The 17500-nt window shown below is 44.2% G+C and overlaps 1 protein-coding gene across 1 annotated transcript in view; it reads right to left on the minus strand.

Annotated features, from left to right (window-relative positions):
- igf2r (insulin-like growth factor 2 receptor) overlaps positions 1-17500 on the minus strand; it is a gene marked incomplete at its 5' end in the record, with an annotated part of 72971 nt that overhangs the window by 42659 nt on the left and 12812 nt on the right. The window contains 16 exon segments of the mRNA XM_062436843.1: positions 225-328; positions 584-714; positions 1956-2165; positions 3419-3506; positions 4493-4671; positions 5364-5510; positions 6372-6548; positions 7570-7732; positions 8744-8845; positions 10144-10239; positions 10330-10509; positions 11342-11501; positions 13132-13247; positions 13941-14109; positions 14931-15081; positions 17408-17500. The exon segment at positions 17408-17500 is cut by the window's right edge and continues 45 nt beyond it. Of these exon segments, the coding sequence (XP_062292827.1) occupies positions 225-328; positions 584-714; positions 1956-2165; positions 3419-3506; positions 4493-4671; positions 5364-5510; positions 6372-6548; positions 7570-7732; positions 8744-8845; positions 10144-10239; positions 10330-10509; positions 11342-11501; positions 13132-13247; positions 13941-14109; positions 14931-15081; positions 17408-17500 (2266 nt within the window).

The raw sequence follows: 17500 nt of genomic DNA on the forward strand, positions 1-17500 counted from the left end.
CATATTCACACAAGTGTTACCTCATATTAAACCTTAACTGATATTTTACCCACTCCTGTTTTCATAATAACATGTTCTGCTGCTGCTACTAATGAATGTATGCATGCAAATAACTGTACAGATGCAGAAGTAGATGTCCAAGAAAGTGAGAATAAAAAAAGGAGGGAAAGGAGGAAGAAGAAGAGGATGATGACGTGTGTGAGGTGGTGATGAAGAAGCGTTACTTGTAGGAGCAGCTGGTGGTCTTTACTGGGATGCAGGCCAGAGCAGTGGGCCAGTTAAACAGGTAGGTGCACTCTGGAGTCTCCTTGATGAACTCTGGAACTCCCTAAAAAAAACAAAGAGGTGAGAAAGTTTTCATTAAATGGACCTATACCACCTTAGCAACCACCTTAGCAACCACCTTAGCAACAAAGGTTACAGAACAGATGGCCAGTTTTGACTTTCAGGGAGCATTTTTATCATAAGCATGCAACTATAGTCATTATTTAATACATGCATTAAATACATCATGACATCATAACAGTATATTAATAACAGGAAGTGTCATCAGCATGTTTATGTGTTTATGTGTGAAGCTCACAGGATGCATGTCAGGATGGCAGGAGAAGTAGATCTCAGTGGATCTCTGGTAGATTTTGTGACATTTCTCTCCATCGGTGTAGTTGAGGATCAGCTGATCTCCCACGTAGCTCAGAACCTGGTTCGCCAGTCCTGGATGGATGGAGGGAGGGAGGGAGGGAGGGAGGGAGGGAGGGAGGGAGGGAGGGATGGATGGAAGGAGGGAGGGAAGGAAGGATGGATAGAGGCAGGGATAGAGGGAGGGAGGGATGGATGGATGGATAGATAGATAGATAGATAGATAGATAGATAGATAGATAGATAGATAGATAGATAGATAGATAGATAGATAGATAGATAGATAGATAGATAGATAGATAGATAGATAGATAGATAGATAGATAGATAGATAGATAGATAGATAGATAGATAGATAGATAGATAGATAGATAGATAGATAGATAGATAGATAGATAGATAGATAGATAGATAGATAGATAGATAGATAGATGGATGGATGGATGGATGGAGAGATAGATAGATAGATAGATAGATGGATGGAGGGAGGGAGAAATGAATGGATGGATGGATAGATGGATGGAGGGAGGGATGGGTGAATGGATTGGTAGACGGTTAGATAGATAGATGGATAGATGGATGGATGGATAGATAGATAAATGGATGGATAGATGGGTAGATGGATAGATAGATGGAGGGAGGGAGGGAGGGATGGATGGATGGAGGGAGGGAGGGAGGGATGGATGGATGGATGGATGGATGGAAAGATAGATGGATGGAGGGAGGGAGGGATGGATGGATGGTTAGATGGATGGATGGATAGATGGATAGATGGATAGATGGATAGATGGGTGGAAGGATAGAGGGAGGGAAGGAAGGAGGGAGGGAGGGTTGGAGGGATGGATGGACAGATGGGTAGAGGGAGGGATGGATAGACAGAAAGAAAGGTAGATAGATAGATAGATGGGTGGAAGGATAGAGGGAGGGAAGGAAGGAGGGAGGGAGGGAATGATGGACAGATGAGTAGAGGGAGGGATGGAGGGAGGGATGGAGGGAGGGACAGATGGGTAGAGGGATGGATGGATAGATAGAAAGATAGAAAGGTAGATAGATAGATGATGGGTAGAAGGATAGAGGGAGGGAAGGAAGGAAGGAGGGAGGGATGGATGGACAGATGGGTAGATAGATAGATAAAAGATAGAAAATCAGGTAATAAAGCAACGAATAGCAGACAGTTAAAAGAGGTTTAACAGTAATAAGCCAATAGATAGATACATTAAAAAAACAAAAACATATGTAATGTCTAAAATAAATAATCCTGCATGATCAGCTGCAGATAATCACACACCAGCAGGTTTACTTTGGTAGTTCTGTACCTGCGATCTTGTGATTGGACCCGTCCGCCTGACAGGATGACACCTTGTCGCTGCCGGTGTCTTTATGGGTGCAGACGCCTTTCTGCAGGCCGCTGCAGACCGACAGGTGGTAGATGTATTTATCGCTCCTGATGGAATAATCTTGATCTTTCAGAGAGCTCAGGTTGAACTCGTAGCCGCTCCGAGGATCCCGAACCCGACACTCATCGCCTGGAGACGACAAATTAGGATTTAATTAATTTAACTCATCGAGGTTTAAATCATAAGAGTCAGATTAGAGCAGGAGGGTCAAACTCATCTTCATTCAAAGGCCACAAACAATATGATCTGATGAGGGCTGGATCATTAAAAAGAGATGGAAGGAAGGAGGGAGGGAAGGAAGGAACGAAAGGAAGGAAGGAAGGAAGGACGGAAGGAAGGAAGGAAGGAAGGAAGGAAAAGAAGGAAGAGAAGACAGGAAGAAAAGATGGAAGGAATGAAAGACAGATGGAAGAAAGGAAGAGAAGACAAGAAAGAAAGAAAGAACAGATGGAAGGAAGGAAGGAAGGAAGGAAGGAAGGAAGGAAGGAAGGAAAAAAGAAAGAGAAGACAGGAAGGAAAGATGGAAGGAAGAAAGGAAAGATGGAAGGAAGGAAGGAAGGAAGGAAGGAAGGAAGGAAATGAAGGAAGGAAGGAAGGAATGAAAGACAGATGGAAGAAAGGAAGAACAGATGGAAGGAAGGAAGGAAGGAAAGAAGGAAGAGAAGACAGGAAGGAAGATGGAAGGAAGAAAGAAAGAGAGAAAGAAGGGTGGATGGAAAAATGGAAGGAAGGAAAATAAGACAGGAAGGAAAGATGGAAGGAAGGAAGGAAGAGAAGATAGGCAGGAAGATGGAAGGAAGGAAGGAAGGAAGGAAGGAAGGAATGAAGGAATGAAGGAAGGAAGAAAGGAATGAAGAAAGAAAGAAAGAATAGATGGAAGGGAGGAAGAGAAAACAGGAAGGAAAGATGGAAGGAATAAAGGAAGGAAGGAAGAGAGAAAGAAGGGTGGATGAAAAAATAGAAGGAAGGAAGAGAAGATAGGCAGGAGAGATGGAAGGAAGAAAGAAAGAGAGAAAGAAAAGGTGGATGGAAAAATGGAAGGAAGGAAAGTGGGCCGGATTGGACTCCTCGGCCGGCCGGTTCTGGGTTTACCTTGAGACTTCCTGATTGGACAGGCCTCAGAGTGTTTACCTTGAGACTTCCTGATTGGACAGGCCTCAGAGTGTTTACCTTGAGACTTCCTGATTGGACAGGCCTCAGAGTGTTTACCTTGAGACTTCCTGATTGGACAGGCCTCAGAGTCTTTACCTTGAGACTTCCTGATTGGACAGGCCTCCTGATTGGACAGGCCTCAGAGTGTTTACCTTGAGACTTCCTGATTGGACAGGCCTCAGAGTCTTTACCTTGAGACTTCCTGATTGGACAGGCCTCAGAGTGTTTACCTTGAGACTTCCTGATTGGACAGGCCTCAGACGTCCTCCAGATGAAGACGTATTCACAGCCGTCCTTACGGTCAAACATCGGGGAACCCTTCAAAGTAAAAGACACGGAAATAAACAACAGTGAAGATTAAACCTTTCAGGTAAATAGAAACAGTAGAACTTAAACTAAGATAACTGAATATATCACTTAATGAAAATCAGTTTTTTTTTAAATCTATGCTTGAAATGAATGTTTGGATGAATTAGGGGTAAAAACACAGATTTAAATAAGAGAGTTAAAGCTTTAAAATGTGGAATATTTAATTTACTGATGACTGAAATCTGTTTTTATCCTCTTTGTTATTAAACTTTCTACTTTGTGCCTCATCTGACACACAGGGACAGATTTAAAATGTATTATTGGGGCTTTTACATGAGGTCAATGTTATTTATTAGATTATTGTTATTAATTTACAAAGTCAATAGAAATGTCCTTTCCTCTCTCCTTCTTTCCTTCCTTCCTCCCTTCCTCTTTACCTTTCTCCCTCCCTCCTACCTTCTTTCCTTCCTCCATCCCCCTTCCTTCCTTCCTTCCTCCCTCCCTCTTTCTTTCCTCCCCTTACCTTCCTCCTTTCCTGTCCTTCTTCCCTCCCTCCTTCCTTCTCTCTTTCTTTTCTCCCCATTACCTTCCTCCCTTCCTTCCTTCTTTCCTTTCCTCCCTCCTTCTCTCTTTCTTTCCTCCCCCGACCTTCCCCCCTTCCTTCTTTTCCTCCCTCCTTCCTTCCTTTCCTTCCTCCCTCCTTCTCTCTTTCTTTTCTCCCCATTACCTTCCTCCCTTCCTTCTTTCCTGTGTCCTTCTTTCCTTCCTTCCTTCCTTTCTCCCTTCCTCCCTCCCTCCTTTCCTTCCTTCTTCCTTTCCTTCCTTCTTTCTTCCTCCTTTCCTTCCTTCCTTCCTCCCTCCCTCCTTTCCTTCCTCCCTTCCATCCTTCCTTCTTCCTCTTTTCCATCATTCCTTCTTCCTCCCTTCCTTCCTTTCCTTGAGACAACAGGAGGGTTAATGTAACAAATAACAGAGGAGACATTATTTAAACTCACAGGGTTGTCTTCACACTGGAAGATGATGCGCGTGGAGTATCGAGCCGACTCGCCGCACTTGTCTCCGTTCTGGTAGACGATGCTGATGGAGCCGTCCTCCGCCACCTGAGGGCTGGACTGCACGTATCCCAGGTTGTAACTGGTCCCATCCATCACTCCGCAGGCACCCAGAGGACCCACTGGACAGGGAGAGACGAGAGAGGAGCATGGTTAACCCTCCTGTTGTCTTTGAGTCAAGGAAGGGAGGGAGGGAGGGAGGAAGGAAGGGAGGAAGGAAGGGAGGAAGGGAGGAAGAAGGAAGGAAATGAGGAAGGAAGGGAGGACAAAGGAAGTAAAAGAGAGAGGGAGGAGGGAAGGAAGGGAGGACAAAGGAAGGAAAGGAGGGAGGGAGGAGAGAAGGGAGGAAGGAAGAAGGAAGGAAAGGAGGGAGGAAGGAAGGAATAAGGGGAAGGAAGGAAGGTATGAAAGGAAAGGAGGAACGAAAGGAAGGAAGGATGCAGGAAAGAAGGAAGGAAGGTAGGAGGGAGGAAAGAAGGAAGGAGGGAGGGAGGGAGGGAGAAAGGAAAAGAGGAAGGAAAGAAAGAAGGACAGAGGAAAGAAGGAAGGGAGGAAGGAACGATGGAAGGAAAGAACGAGGGAGGGAGGAAGGACAGACGCAAGGAAAGAACGAGGGAGGGAGGAAGGACAGACGGAAGGAAGGAAGGAAGGAAAGAACGAGGGAGGGAGGAAGGACAGACGGAAGGAAGGAAGGAAGGAAAGAAGGAACAGTTAAAACAGACGCGGGAGGACGACAGAAAGGTTTACTACAGTCTGACAGGTAAGACTTTAACCCTAACCCATGCACGAGGAGGGGGGGGGGGGGCGTACTGACCGGGACACTCCTTCACAGGGGGGAGGGGTCTGCAGACGTTGATGTAGAAGCTGCGTGATGTGCTGGTGTCGGTATCCATGGCAACCCAAGGGCTGTCCTCGCCGTCACGCATCAGGTGACTCAGGTCGTACTCGTTACCCTGAGTATCTAAAGAAGGAGAGGAGGGACTCTAATTAGTACACATGGTTTCATTCACTCCTCTGAACTCTAATAAAAAACATTATTAATATGATTAATATTACTATTTTGATCATCAAGTAATTATTGAGATGTTTTTTTTATTTAAAAGAAATAAAATGTTCAAATTCTCTGATCGTACGGAAGCTGTGAAAGGCAATATGTAAGTTTTTATTGTATTTCAGTTTTAAATATTTAAGTCTGATCTAAATTATTTTCTTTCCTGTTTTTATGACTCAAAACATTTTTTTTTGTTTTTTTACAGGATATTCTTTTAAGTTCGTAATTCTTTGTTTTAAGCTTAAAAACTGATTTTTTTTTTTTAAATAATACAAAAAAAAATATGTGTCACTTTTAGACATTTAGAGCTGTAATGATTATTTTATTAACTGTTAAAGTCAATAGACAGAAAATTAATCACCAATTATTTTGGTCTTTTTTTTTTTTTAAAGAGATTTTTTTTACAAATAGACTCCATCTATTAAACATGTTGGTGTGTGTGTGTGTATCTCTATGCGTGTGTGTGTGTGTGCATGCATGTGTGTGTGTGTGTGTGCGTGTGTGTGTCTCTATGCATGCGTGCATGTGTCTGTGTGTGTGTGTGTCTCTATGCATGTGTGTGTGTGTGTCTCTATGCGTGTGTGTGTGTGTGCGTGTGTGTCTCTATGCATGCATGTGTGTGTCTGTGTGTGTGTGTCTCTATGCATGTGTGTGTGTGTGTGTGTCTATGCGTGTGTGTGTGTGTGTGCATGCATGTGTGTGTGTGTGTGTGTGTGTGTCTCTATGCACGTGTGTGTGTGTGTGTCTCTATGTGTGTGTGTGTCTCCGTACCAAAGATCCTGCAGTTAACAGGAGCAGGGACGCAGGCCAGAGCGGTGGAGAACTCAAACAGAACATCATGGACCACGTGGTTCGGTAAAGAGCTCAGATCCTCCTGCAGCATCTTCAGGGAGCCGATCTGAGCTTTCTGATCACACACGAAGTTTATAGTGAAGGTGTCTCTGGTGGCTGGCGGAGGAAAACAAGAAGAATAGAAAGGAGAACATGTTAAGAGGATTATTAGACTAGAAGAGCTGCATATATATTACAAGAATGATAAATATTACATATGTTATCCACCTAGAGAGAAAGAAAAGGGAGGAAGAAAAGAAAGAAAGAAAGAAAGAAAGAAAGAAAGAAAGAAAGAAAAAGGTGGAAAGAAAAGAAAGAAAGGAAGAAAAAGGTGGGAAGAAATAAAAACGGGAGAATGAAAGAAAAAGGAGGAAGGAGGAAGAAAGAAAGAAAGAAAGAAAGAAAGAAAAAGGAAAAAGAAAGAAAAAGGAGAAAGAAAGAAAGAAACATGTTAAATAGAAAAAGAAAAAGGTGGAAAGAAAAGAAAACGGGGGAATGAAAGAAAAAGGAGAAAGGAGGAAGAAAGAAAGAAAGAAAAAAAGAAAGAAAAAGGTGGAAAGAAAAGAAAAAGGTAACGAAAAAGAAAAGAAAACGAAAACGGGGGAATAAAAGAAAAAGGAAAAAGGAGAAAGAAAGAAAGAAAGAAAGAAAGAAAGAAAGAATCAAAGAAAGAAAGAAAGAAAGAAAGAAAAAGGACAAAGAAAAGAAAGAAAAATGTTGAAAAGAAAAAAGAATACGGTGGAAAGAAAAGAAAGAAAGAAAAAGGTAACGAAAAAGAAAAGAGAACGAAAACGGGGGAATGAAAGAAAAAGGAGAAAGGAGGGAAGAAAAGAAAAAAAACATGGACACAATAAAGCATCACTGACCCTTAAATAAAGCTGTAAATCCATTAAAAGCCAATCAGACGCTCTCAGTCTCTGTAACGTTAAACCTGTGTGTGTACTTTGTGTGTGTAATGTGTGTGTACTGTGTGTGTACTGTGTGTGTATGTGTGTACTGTGTGTGTATGTGTGTGTACTGTGTGTGTACTTTGTGTGTACTGTGTGTGTACTTTGTGTGTACTGTGTGTGTACTGTGTGTGTATGTGTGTGTACTGTGTGTGTACTTTGTGTGTGTACTGTGTGCGTATGTGTGTTACCTGTTGTGTCGTCTCGTGGTCCCTTATAAACGAGCTTCAGCAGCCCATCAGAGGAATACTCGAGGCTCCTCTCCAAACCCACCGGACTGGAAGCGTGTCCTTCCTCCATCTCACAGCCGGACATCCCCGCTCCGCACTCTGCCATGTCTCCACAGATATTCAGCTGGAGGGAGGAAGGAAGGAAGGGAGGAAAGGAAAGAAGGAAGGGAGGAAAGAAGGAAGGGAGGCAGAATTATACTTCTGTTTAATGCTGGATTACATGCTTTAATATGAATGTTATATGCATATTTTAACCCTCCTGTTGTCCTTGAGTTAAGGAAGGGAGGGAGGAAGAAGGAAGGAAAGGAGGGAGGGAGGAAGGAAAGGAGGAAGAAGGAAGGAAGGGAGGGAGGAAGGAAGGAAAGAAGGACAACGGGAAAAAAGAAGGAAAGGAGGGAGGGAGGGAGGAAGGAAGGAAAGAAGGACAACGGGGAAAAAGAAGGAAAGGAAGGAGGGAGGAAGGAAGGGAGGGAGGAAGGAAGGAAGTAAGAAGGAAAGGAAGGAAGGAGGGAAGGGAGGAAAGGAAAGAAGGACAGAGGAAAGAAGGAAGGGAGGAAGAAGGAAGGAAAGGAGGGAGGGAGGAAGGAAGGAAGGGAGAAAGGAAGGAAAGAAGGACAGAGGAAAAAGGAAGGAAAGGTGGGAGGGAGGAAGGAAGGACGGGAGGGAGGAAAGAAAAAGAAAGGAAGGGAGGAAGGAGGGAAGGGAGGAGGGAAAGAAGGGAGGAAAGGAGGGAAGGGAGGAAAGGACAGAAGGAAGGGAGGAAGGAAAGGAGGGAGGGAGGAAGGAAGGGAGGGAAGGGAGGAAAGAAAAGGAAGGAAGGACGGAGGAAATAAGGAAGGAATGTAGGAAGGAGGGAAGGAAGGAAGGAGAGGGAGAGAAAGGAAAAGAGGAAGGGAGGAAGGAAGGAAAGAAGGACGGAGGAAAAAGGAAGGAAAGGCGGAAGGGAGGAAGGACTTGACATTTTTTTAAACTTTGAAATGTGCTTTACGAAATAAAATGTAGTATCATTATTACTATGTCCATAAAAAGCTGTGAACATTGATGCACTGCTGTGATTCTGCATCACACTAACACACTCACATCTGCATTAAGCCTTAGAAGCACATTATTTACAGTCAGTGGGTTATTATCTTACCAGGAAGTCCTTTCCATTAGCGTTGACTTTGTATCCCGTCTTTGAGGCCAGAGGCTGGAGGTTGAACTCGATGCCGTTGTTGGGATCCACCACCGAGCAGCTCTGACACACAAATAACAAAAAGAAACATCAATACAGACACACGTTTAACATTTTCAGTTTAATATCTTTATTATATCATTTCCCCAGAATAAAGGCCCGTCCAGACCAGGAACTACAACTATAAACATTAATATATAGATTTAAAAATGGTTGGAACTGCAGTGGATGGAGGAGTTTACACCAACAACTATTATGACATCGACAGTGTTGTTGGATCACTTTCAGAGAAACACTGACAGCCAACCAGAATCCTTCCTATAAACCATACAGCAGCCTGACAACCAATCAGAATCATTCCTATAAACTGTACAGCAGCCTGACAACCAATCAGAATCATTCCTATAAACTGTACAGCAGCCTGGCAGCCAATCAGAATCCTTCCTATAAACTGTACAGCAGCCTGACAGCCAATCAGAATCCTTCCTATAAACTGTACAGCAGCCTGACAGCCAATCAGAATCCTTCCTATAAACCATACAGCAACCTGACAGCCAATCAGAATCCTTCCTATAAACTGTACAGCAGCCTGACAGCCAATCAGAATCCTTCCTATAAACTGTACAGCAGCCTGACAGCCAATCAGAATCCTTCCTATAAACCATACAGAAACCTGACAGCCAATCAGAATCCTTCCTATAAACCATACTGCAACCTGACAGCCAATCAGAATCCTTCCTATAAACTGTACAGCAGTCTGACAGCCAATCAGAATCCTTCCTATAAACCATACAGCAACCTGACAGCCAATCAGAATCCTTCCTATAAACCATACAGCAGCCTGACAGCCAATCAGAATCCTTCCTATAAACCATACTGCAACCTGACAGCCAATCAGAATCCTTCCTATATACCGTACAGCAGCCTGACAGCCAATCAGAATCCTTCCTATAAACCATACAGCAGCCTGACAGCCAATCAGAATCCTTCCTATAAACCATACAGCAACCTGACAGCCAATCAGAATCCTTCCTATAAACCGTACAGCAGCCTGACAGCCAATCAGAATCCTTCCTATAAACCATACAGCAGCCTGACAGCCAATCACAATCCTTCCTATATAAACCATACAGCAGCCTCACAGCCAATCAGAATCCTTCCTATATAAACCATACAGCAGCCTGACAGCCAATCACAATCCTTCCTATATAAACCATACAGCAGCCTGACAGCCAATCAGAATCCTTCCTATAAACCATACAGCAGCCTGACAGCCAATCAGAATCCTTCCTATAAACCATACAGCAGCCTGACAGCCAATCAGAATCCTTATGAATATGTTGTCATGTGTGTGAGCTCACAGTGTTCTTGGTGGTAGTGATGGCGCAGGCGGCTCTGGTCTCCCACATGAAGGTGGCGGTGCAGTTCTGGTACATCAGGAACCGAGGCCCCATCGACTGCACAGCGAGACACAAACAGGAAGTTAGAGTCCAACCTTTATATTATACTGAACATTCAGAGTTAATGTATTATTATTAATAACGTACCACGGTTCCTCTGGAGCAGACCAGGTGGATCCGGGTCGTGTAGGTGAGCTTCAGGCCGTCTGATATGCAGGCGGAGCCGTCGGTGAACTCCAGCAGCAGCCGGTCCCTCGCTGCGATCACCGGACCTCGTTTTGAGATTCCCATGTTACTGACCGACACCACTTCCTTAGGAACGCCCACCTGACGACGGAGAGAGAGAGAGGGGGGGGGGGGGGGGGCTGTTATTTCACTCTGTGTTGGTTTTATATCATTTTAAATTAGATTTAAACCATTTTTTTTTTACCAAAAGTAAAACTGAATGCTCCTGAAAATGTCAAATGGTGTAACCACAAAAGAATGATACATATTAAATCCACCTAGAGAGAGAGAAAGAAAGAAAGAAAGAAAGAAAGAAAGGAAAGTGAGGAAGAAAAGAAAGAAAGAAAAGTGAGGAAGAAAAGAAAGAAAAATGTTGAAAAGAAAGAAAGAAAAAGGAGGAAGAAAGGGGGGAAGAAAAGGAAGAAAGAAAAATGAGGAAAGAAAAGAAAGAAAGAAAAAGGAGAAAGAAAGAAAGAAAGAAAGGAGGGAAGAAAAGAAAGAAAGAAAAATGAGGAAAGAAAAGAAAGAAAGAAAAAGGAGAAAGAAAGAAAGAAAGGAGGGAAGAAAAGAAAGAAAGAAAAATGAGGAAAGAAAAGAAAGAAAAACGTTGAAAAGAAAGTAAGAAAAGGAGAAAGAAAGAGAAAGGAGGAAGAAAGAGGGGAAGAAAAGGAAGAAAGAAAAAGGAGGAAAGAAAAGAAAGGAAGGAGGAAAGAAAGAAAGAAAAAGGAGGAAGAAAGAAAGAAAGAAAAAGAAGAAGGAAAGAAAGGAAGGAGGAAAGATAGAAAAAGGAGAAAGAAAGAAAGAAAAAAGAAAGAAAAAGGAGAAAAAGAAAAAGGAGGAAAGAAAGAAAGAAAGGAAGGAGGACAGAAAGAAAAAGGAGAAAGAAAGAAAGAAAGGAAGGAGGAAAAAAGGAGAAAGAAAGTTATGCTCCTACCTGATCTGTGATGTACTTCATCTGACAGACGGAGGCGTGGCGGTCGCAGCCCTGCACGGCGTTGATTGGACGACAGATGTTGATGTAATATTTCTTCAGGTTCATCGTCTCAGATAAATCCATCGCCTGCCAGTTTCTGCTGGGAGAGGAGCGAGACAGGCTGGAGGCAGAAAAGAAGAGAGGAGAGGAGGAGGAGAGGAGGAGAGGAGAGGAGAGGAGAGGAGAGGAGAGGAGAGGAGAGGAGAGGAGGAGGAGGAGAGGAGAGGAGGAGGAGGAGAGGAGAGGAGAGGAGAGGAGAGGAGAGGGAGAGGAGAGGAGAGGAGAGGAGAGGAGGGGAGGGGAGGGGAGGGGAGGGGAGGGGAGGGGAGAGGAGAGGAGAGGAGAGGAGAGCAGAGGAGGAGGAGAGGAGAGGAGAGGAGAGTAGGGGAGAGGAGGGGAGAGGAGAGGAGAGGAGAGGAGAGGAGAGGAGAGGAGGGGAGGGGAGAGGAGAGGAGAGGAGAGGAGAGGAGAGGAGAGGAGAGGAGAGGAGAGGAGAGGAGGGGAGAGGAGGGGAGAGGAGGGGAGGGGAGGGGAGAGGAGAGGAGAGGAGAGGAGAAAGAGAAGGAGGAGGAGAGGAGAGGAGAGGAGAGGAGAGGAAGAGGAGAGGAGAGGAAGAGGAGAGGAGAGGAGAGGAGAGGAGAGGAGAGGAGAGGAGAGGAGAGGAGAGGAGAGGAGAGGAGAGGAGAGGAGAGGAGAAGGAGAGGAAAGGAGAGGAAAGGAGAGGAGAGGAGAGGAGAGGAGGAGAGAGGAGAGGAGAGAATATGATGTATTATCTTTCTTTATTTTTGGTGTATATTGAGCTTAAAACACACAATGAACCCCTTACATACTGTTCATGGTAACATTCGACCCAGTTTTTACATCCAAGAGCTAAAAATACTTTTTCTTTTAGCCTGAAATTTAATGCCTTCCCCTAATGTTCAAGATTCAAGACAACTTTATTAATCCCTTGAAGGACAATTCATTTGACAGCTTGCACCACAACATACTCATAGACATAAATAACCATTAATTAACACAGAAGACAGAAGAGTTGGCAGCTGTGTGCAAAAAGTGCAAAATCAGTGTGCAAAATCTGCAAAATCAATGTGCAAAAATCTGCAAAACCAGTATGCAAAAAGTGCAAAACCAGTATGCAAAAAGTGCAAAATCAGTGTGCAAAAAGTGCAAAATCAGTGTGCAAAAATCTGCAAAACCAGTATGCAAAAAGTGCAAAACCAGTATGCAAAAAGTGCAAAATCAGAGTGCAAAAATCTGCAAAACCAGTATGCAAAAAGTGCAAAACCAGTATGCAAAAAGTGCAAAATCAGTGTGCAAAAAGTGCAAAATCAGAGTGCAAAAAGTGCAAAATCAGTGTGCAAAAAGTGCAAAATCAGTGTTCAAAGTCAGCAGGCCCTAGTCCAATAAATAGTTCATTAAGAGGAAGCCTATACAAGCTCTAAATGATAAAAATGCATTACAGTATCCAACTGCACAGTGTAATAACATACAGATACAACTGGACCTCATGTGACCCTATATTTAACTGTAATGCAGCTTTAAAACCAGGAAAAGACAACTCTGATGTCATGTCGTGATATTACGATATCCAAAATCTAAGACGATATCTAGTCTCGTATCACGATATCGATATAATTCCAATATATTGCCCAGCTTTAATGTATTTTCTTTCTTTTTTGGTGTATATTGAGCTTAAAACAACACAATTAAGACTATTGAATGAATGAATGAATGAATGAACTGTGTGTTACCTGGATAAGTCGTACTGGTCCAGAGTTTTGGGATCAGTCACCATGCACTCGTGAGGCGTTTCAGGACAAGCGTACGATGTGTACCAGCGGAAGTTATAGGTGTAGTTATCCTCCACCTGCATTCATAAAGATAAGAGAAGGTAAACATTTACAGCTCCTTTAAATTATGTAAAAGAGTTCAGATTATAGTGTTAAAAGGATTAAATAGATAAAGAGAAGCAGGGACCCAGTCTGTTGTCCTTCTTTCCTTCCTTCTGTCCTTCCTCCCTCCATCTCTCTCTCTTTCCTCCATTCCTTCTTTCTTCCCTCCCTCCTTCTCTTTCTTTCCTCCCCCCTACCTTCCTCCCTTCCTCCCTTCCTTCTTTCCTCTGTCATTTTTTCCTTCCTCTTTTCCTTTCTCCCTCCCTCCCTCCTTCCATCATTCCTTCCTTCCTTCCTCCCTCCTTCCTTCCTCCTTTCCTTCCTTAATCCTCCCTTCCAGCATTCCTTCCTCCTTTCCTTCCCTATTCCTCCCTTCCTCCATCCCCCTTCCTACCTCCCTCCTTCCTTCCTTTCCTTCCTCCCTTTCCTCCCTCCTTCTCTCCTTCTTTCCTACCCCCTACCTTCCTCCCTTCCATCATTCCTTCCTTCCTTCCATCTTTCCTCCCTTCCATCATTCCTCCCTTCCATCTTTCTTCCCTTCCTTCCTTCCTTCCTCCCTCCCTCCCTTCCTCCCTCCCTTCCTTCCTTCCTTCCTTCCTTCCTCCCTTCCCCCTTCCTTCCCTCGAGGACACCAGGAGGGTTAAGGAAGCACCATGCCGGGTTTTTACCTGGAATTCTGGTTTTCCGGCTCCGGCTTCGGGGTCACAGAGGAAGGAGATGATGGTGGATCTGAGTGTGTGTTGCTGGTTGTTGTACTTGGAGCCGTTACTGTAGCTGAGCTGGATCTGACCGTCGTAGTAAGACAGGCGAGAGTTCGCTTCCCCCAGACTCCAAGCGCTGAAGAGGAAGAGAGGAAGGAAGCATATTAAAGATATTATTATCTGAGAGGAGAAATATACATTTAAATTAACTACTGATGAGAGTTTTAGGGGGGAAATGTTTTTATTAGGTTTTCTTATCACAAAACAACGTGTGTGTGTGTGTGTGTGTGTGTATATGTGTGTGTGTGTGTGTGACTGTGTGTGTGTGTCTGTCTCTATGTGTGTGTGTGTGTGTGTGTGTGTCTGTCTCTATGTGTGTGTGTGTGTCTCTATGTGTGTGTGTGTGTGTGTGTGTGTGTGTGTCTGTGTGTGTCTCTATGTGTGTGTGTGTGTCTGTCTGTCTCTGTGTGTGTGTCTGTTTCTATTTGTCTGTGTGTGTCTCTATGTGTGTTTCTCTGTGTGTGTGTGTGTGTCTGTGTGTCTCTTTGTGTGTGTGTGTGTGTGTCTGTGTGTGTCTCTATGTGTGTGTGTCTGTCTGTCTCTATGTGTGTGTCTGTTTCTATTTGTCTGTGTGTGTCTCTATGTGTGTTTCTCTGTGTGTGTGTGTGTGTGTGTGTGTGTGTGTGTGTGTGTTCTAATCACAATACAACAACACTAAACAGAACAACAACCACATTTAGACACATTGAGGCTTACAACAGACTGTTCCTCATCAGAGAGGGAAGATGGAAAGCATAACAAATAAAACAAAATGACATAAATGTGTGTGCATGCAAGATAAGCAATTCACACATATGTTAAAAACAAATTTTAAAAGCAGCATCAGGTTAGTTAAAATGTACATTTAGTATTTGTGTTGGTTTTATATCATTTTAGGGAGTCTCTTCTCCTTCTCACCTCTTCTCTACCTGACAGGCTCCGGCCTTCTCTGGACAGGTTGAAGCTTTAACTGCAGCACAGACGTTGATGAAGTAATCATAGCTGCCGCTGCTCAGGTTGTAGTAAGAGCCGCTGGGTTTGGTGAGAGGGGAGAGGTCGAAGTAAAAACCTGGAGGGAGGGAGGGGGGGGGAGGGAGGGAGGGAGGGGAGGGAGAGAAAGAGAGAGGGAGAGAGAGAGTGAGGGACAGAGGGGGGAGGGAAGGAAGAGAGAGAGGGAGGGAGACAGAGAGAGACGGGGGGAGAGGGAGGGAGAAAGAGAGGGAGGTAGAAGGAGAGAGGGAAAGAGAGAGAGAGAGAGATAGAGAGACAGAGAGGGAGAGGAAGAAAGGGAGAGAGAGAGGGAGAGAGGGAGAGAGAGAGGGAGGGGGGAGGGAGGGGACGGATGGAGATGGAGGGAGAGAGAGAGGGAGGGGGAGGGAGAGAGGGAGAGGGAGAAAGAGAGAGGGAGAGAGAGTGAGGGACAGAGGGGGGGGGGGGGGGAGGGGAGGGAGGGAAGAGAGAGGGAGGGAGACAGAGAGAGAGGGAGGGAGAAAGAGAGGGAGGTAGAAGGAGAGAGGGAGAGGAAGAGAGGGAAAGAGAGAGAGAGAGAGAGAGAGAGAGAGAGGGAGAGGAAGAAAGGGAGAGAGAGAGGGAGAAAGAGAGAGAGAGGGAGAGGAAGAAAGGGAGAGAGAGAGGGAGAGAGGGAGAGAGAGAGAGAAAGAGGGGGGAGAGAAGGAGAGAGGGAGGTAGGGAGAGATGGAGGGAGGGAAAGGAAGAGAGGGAGAGGGGGAGAGAGAGAAAGAAAGAGAGAAAGAAAGAAAGAAAAAGAGAGGTAGGGAGAAAGAGAGAGAGAGAGAAAGGGTGAAAGAGACACATAATAAAAAGGTAAATAACAGTGTTGATGCCTCTTCAGTCAAACAGAGGTGCAGTTCCTGCAGCTGCCACCAGATGGCAGCACCAACACATTTAATATCACATGACTCACCATCCCTCATGTGATATTAAAGTTGTGAAACCGTCTCCAAAGGTTAAAACTCCCTGAAGAGTCCTGAAGCTCAGACATTATAAACCCAGCTGATCTGTCTCTGAGTGGATTTAATAAGATTATTAAAGAAGCTTCACATTTGAGACTTTAAAGGTTTTATTCACGGTTACATTTTGGCACATTGAACTTCTGATTGAGAGCAGAGTTTAATCAGTTAGATTGAACTTTTTTTGGACTTTACTGGATAAGTGAAATCAGTCGACTATCAGAGAGTCTATCTGCTGCTTTAACCGTCACAAACACTGTGTGGAGATGATATGAGACTAACAGACTAACAGCCTAATATGGGCGTGTTCCTGCTCGAGTTCAGGAGACAAACCATAATCTGGATTTTGTAACGTTTTGTGTTTGATTTACAGTTATGTGTACGTAATATAATAGACACGTGTGTGTGTGTGTGTGTGTGTGTGTGTGTCTCTATGTGTGTGTGTGTGTGTGTGTGTGTGTGTGTGTGTGTGAGGCTCTATGTGTGTGTGTCTGTCTGTGTGTGTGTGTGTGTGTGTGTCTGTGTGTGTGTCTATGTGTGTGTGTGTGTGTCTTTATGTATGTGTGTCTGTCTCTATGTGTGTGTCTATCTCTATGTCTATGTGTGTGTGTGTCTGTCTCTATGTGTGTGTGTGTGTGTCTATGTCTCTATGTGTGTGTGTGTGTCTATGTGTGTGTGTGTGTGTGTGTGTGTCTCTATGTGCGTGTGTGTATGTGTGTCTCTATGTGTGTGTGTCTGTCTCGATGTGTGTGTGTGTGTGTGTGTGTGTGTGTCTCTATGTGTGTGTCTATGTGTGTGTGTGTGTGTGTGTCTCTCTATGTGTGTGTGTGTGTGTGTCTCTATGTGTGTGTCTCTATATGTGTGTGTGTCTCTATGTGTGTGTGTGTGTCTCTATGTGTGTGTCTTTATCTGTGTGTGTGTGTGTCTCTATGTGTGTCTGTCTGTCTCTATGTGTGTGTCTGTCTCTATGTGAGTGTGTGTGTCTCTCTATATGTGTGTGTGTCTTTATATGTGTGTCTGTCTGTCTCTATGTGTGTGTGTGTGTCTCTATATGTGTGTGTGTCTGTCTCTATGTGTTTGTCTGTCTCTATGTGTGTGTCTTTATCTATGTGTGTGTGTGTCTCTATATGTGTGTGTGTCTGTCTCTATATGTGTGTGTGTCTCTATGTGTTTGTCTGTCTCTATGTGTGTCTGTGTGTGTGTCTCTCTATGTGTGTGTGTGTGTCTGTGTCTCTATGTGTGTGTGTGTGTGTGTGTCCCTATGTGTGTGTTTGTGTGTGTCTCTATATGTGTGTGTGTGTGTCTCTATGTGTGTTTTGTATGTGTGTGTCTCTATGTGTGTGTCTCTCTATGTGTGTGTGTGTGTGTGTGTGTATGTGTATGTGTGTGTGTCTCTATGTGTGTGTATATGTGTGTGTGTCCTACCAGCCTCTTTGTCCTCCACCTTGCATCCGTCTCCTTGAGTCTTAGAGAGGACGCAGGCGGCCGCTGTGTACCACTCCAACTCATACAAACACT

Source organism: Scomber scombrus, chromosome 17, assembly GCF_963691925.1.
Source record: "Scomber scombrus chromosome 17, fScoSco1.1, whole genome shotgun sequence".
Classification (NCBI taxonomy): Eukaryota; Metazoa; Chordata; class Actinopteri; order Scombriformes; family Scombridae; genus Scomber; species Scomber scombrus.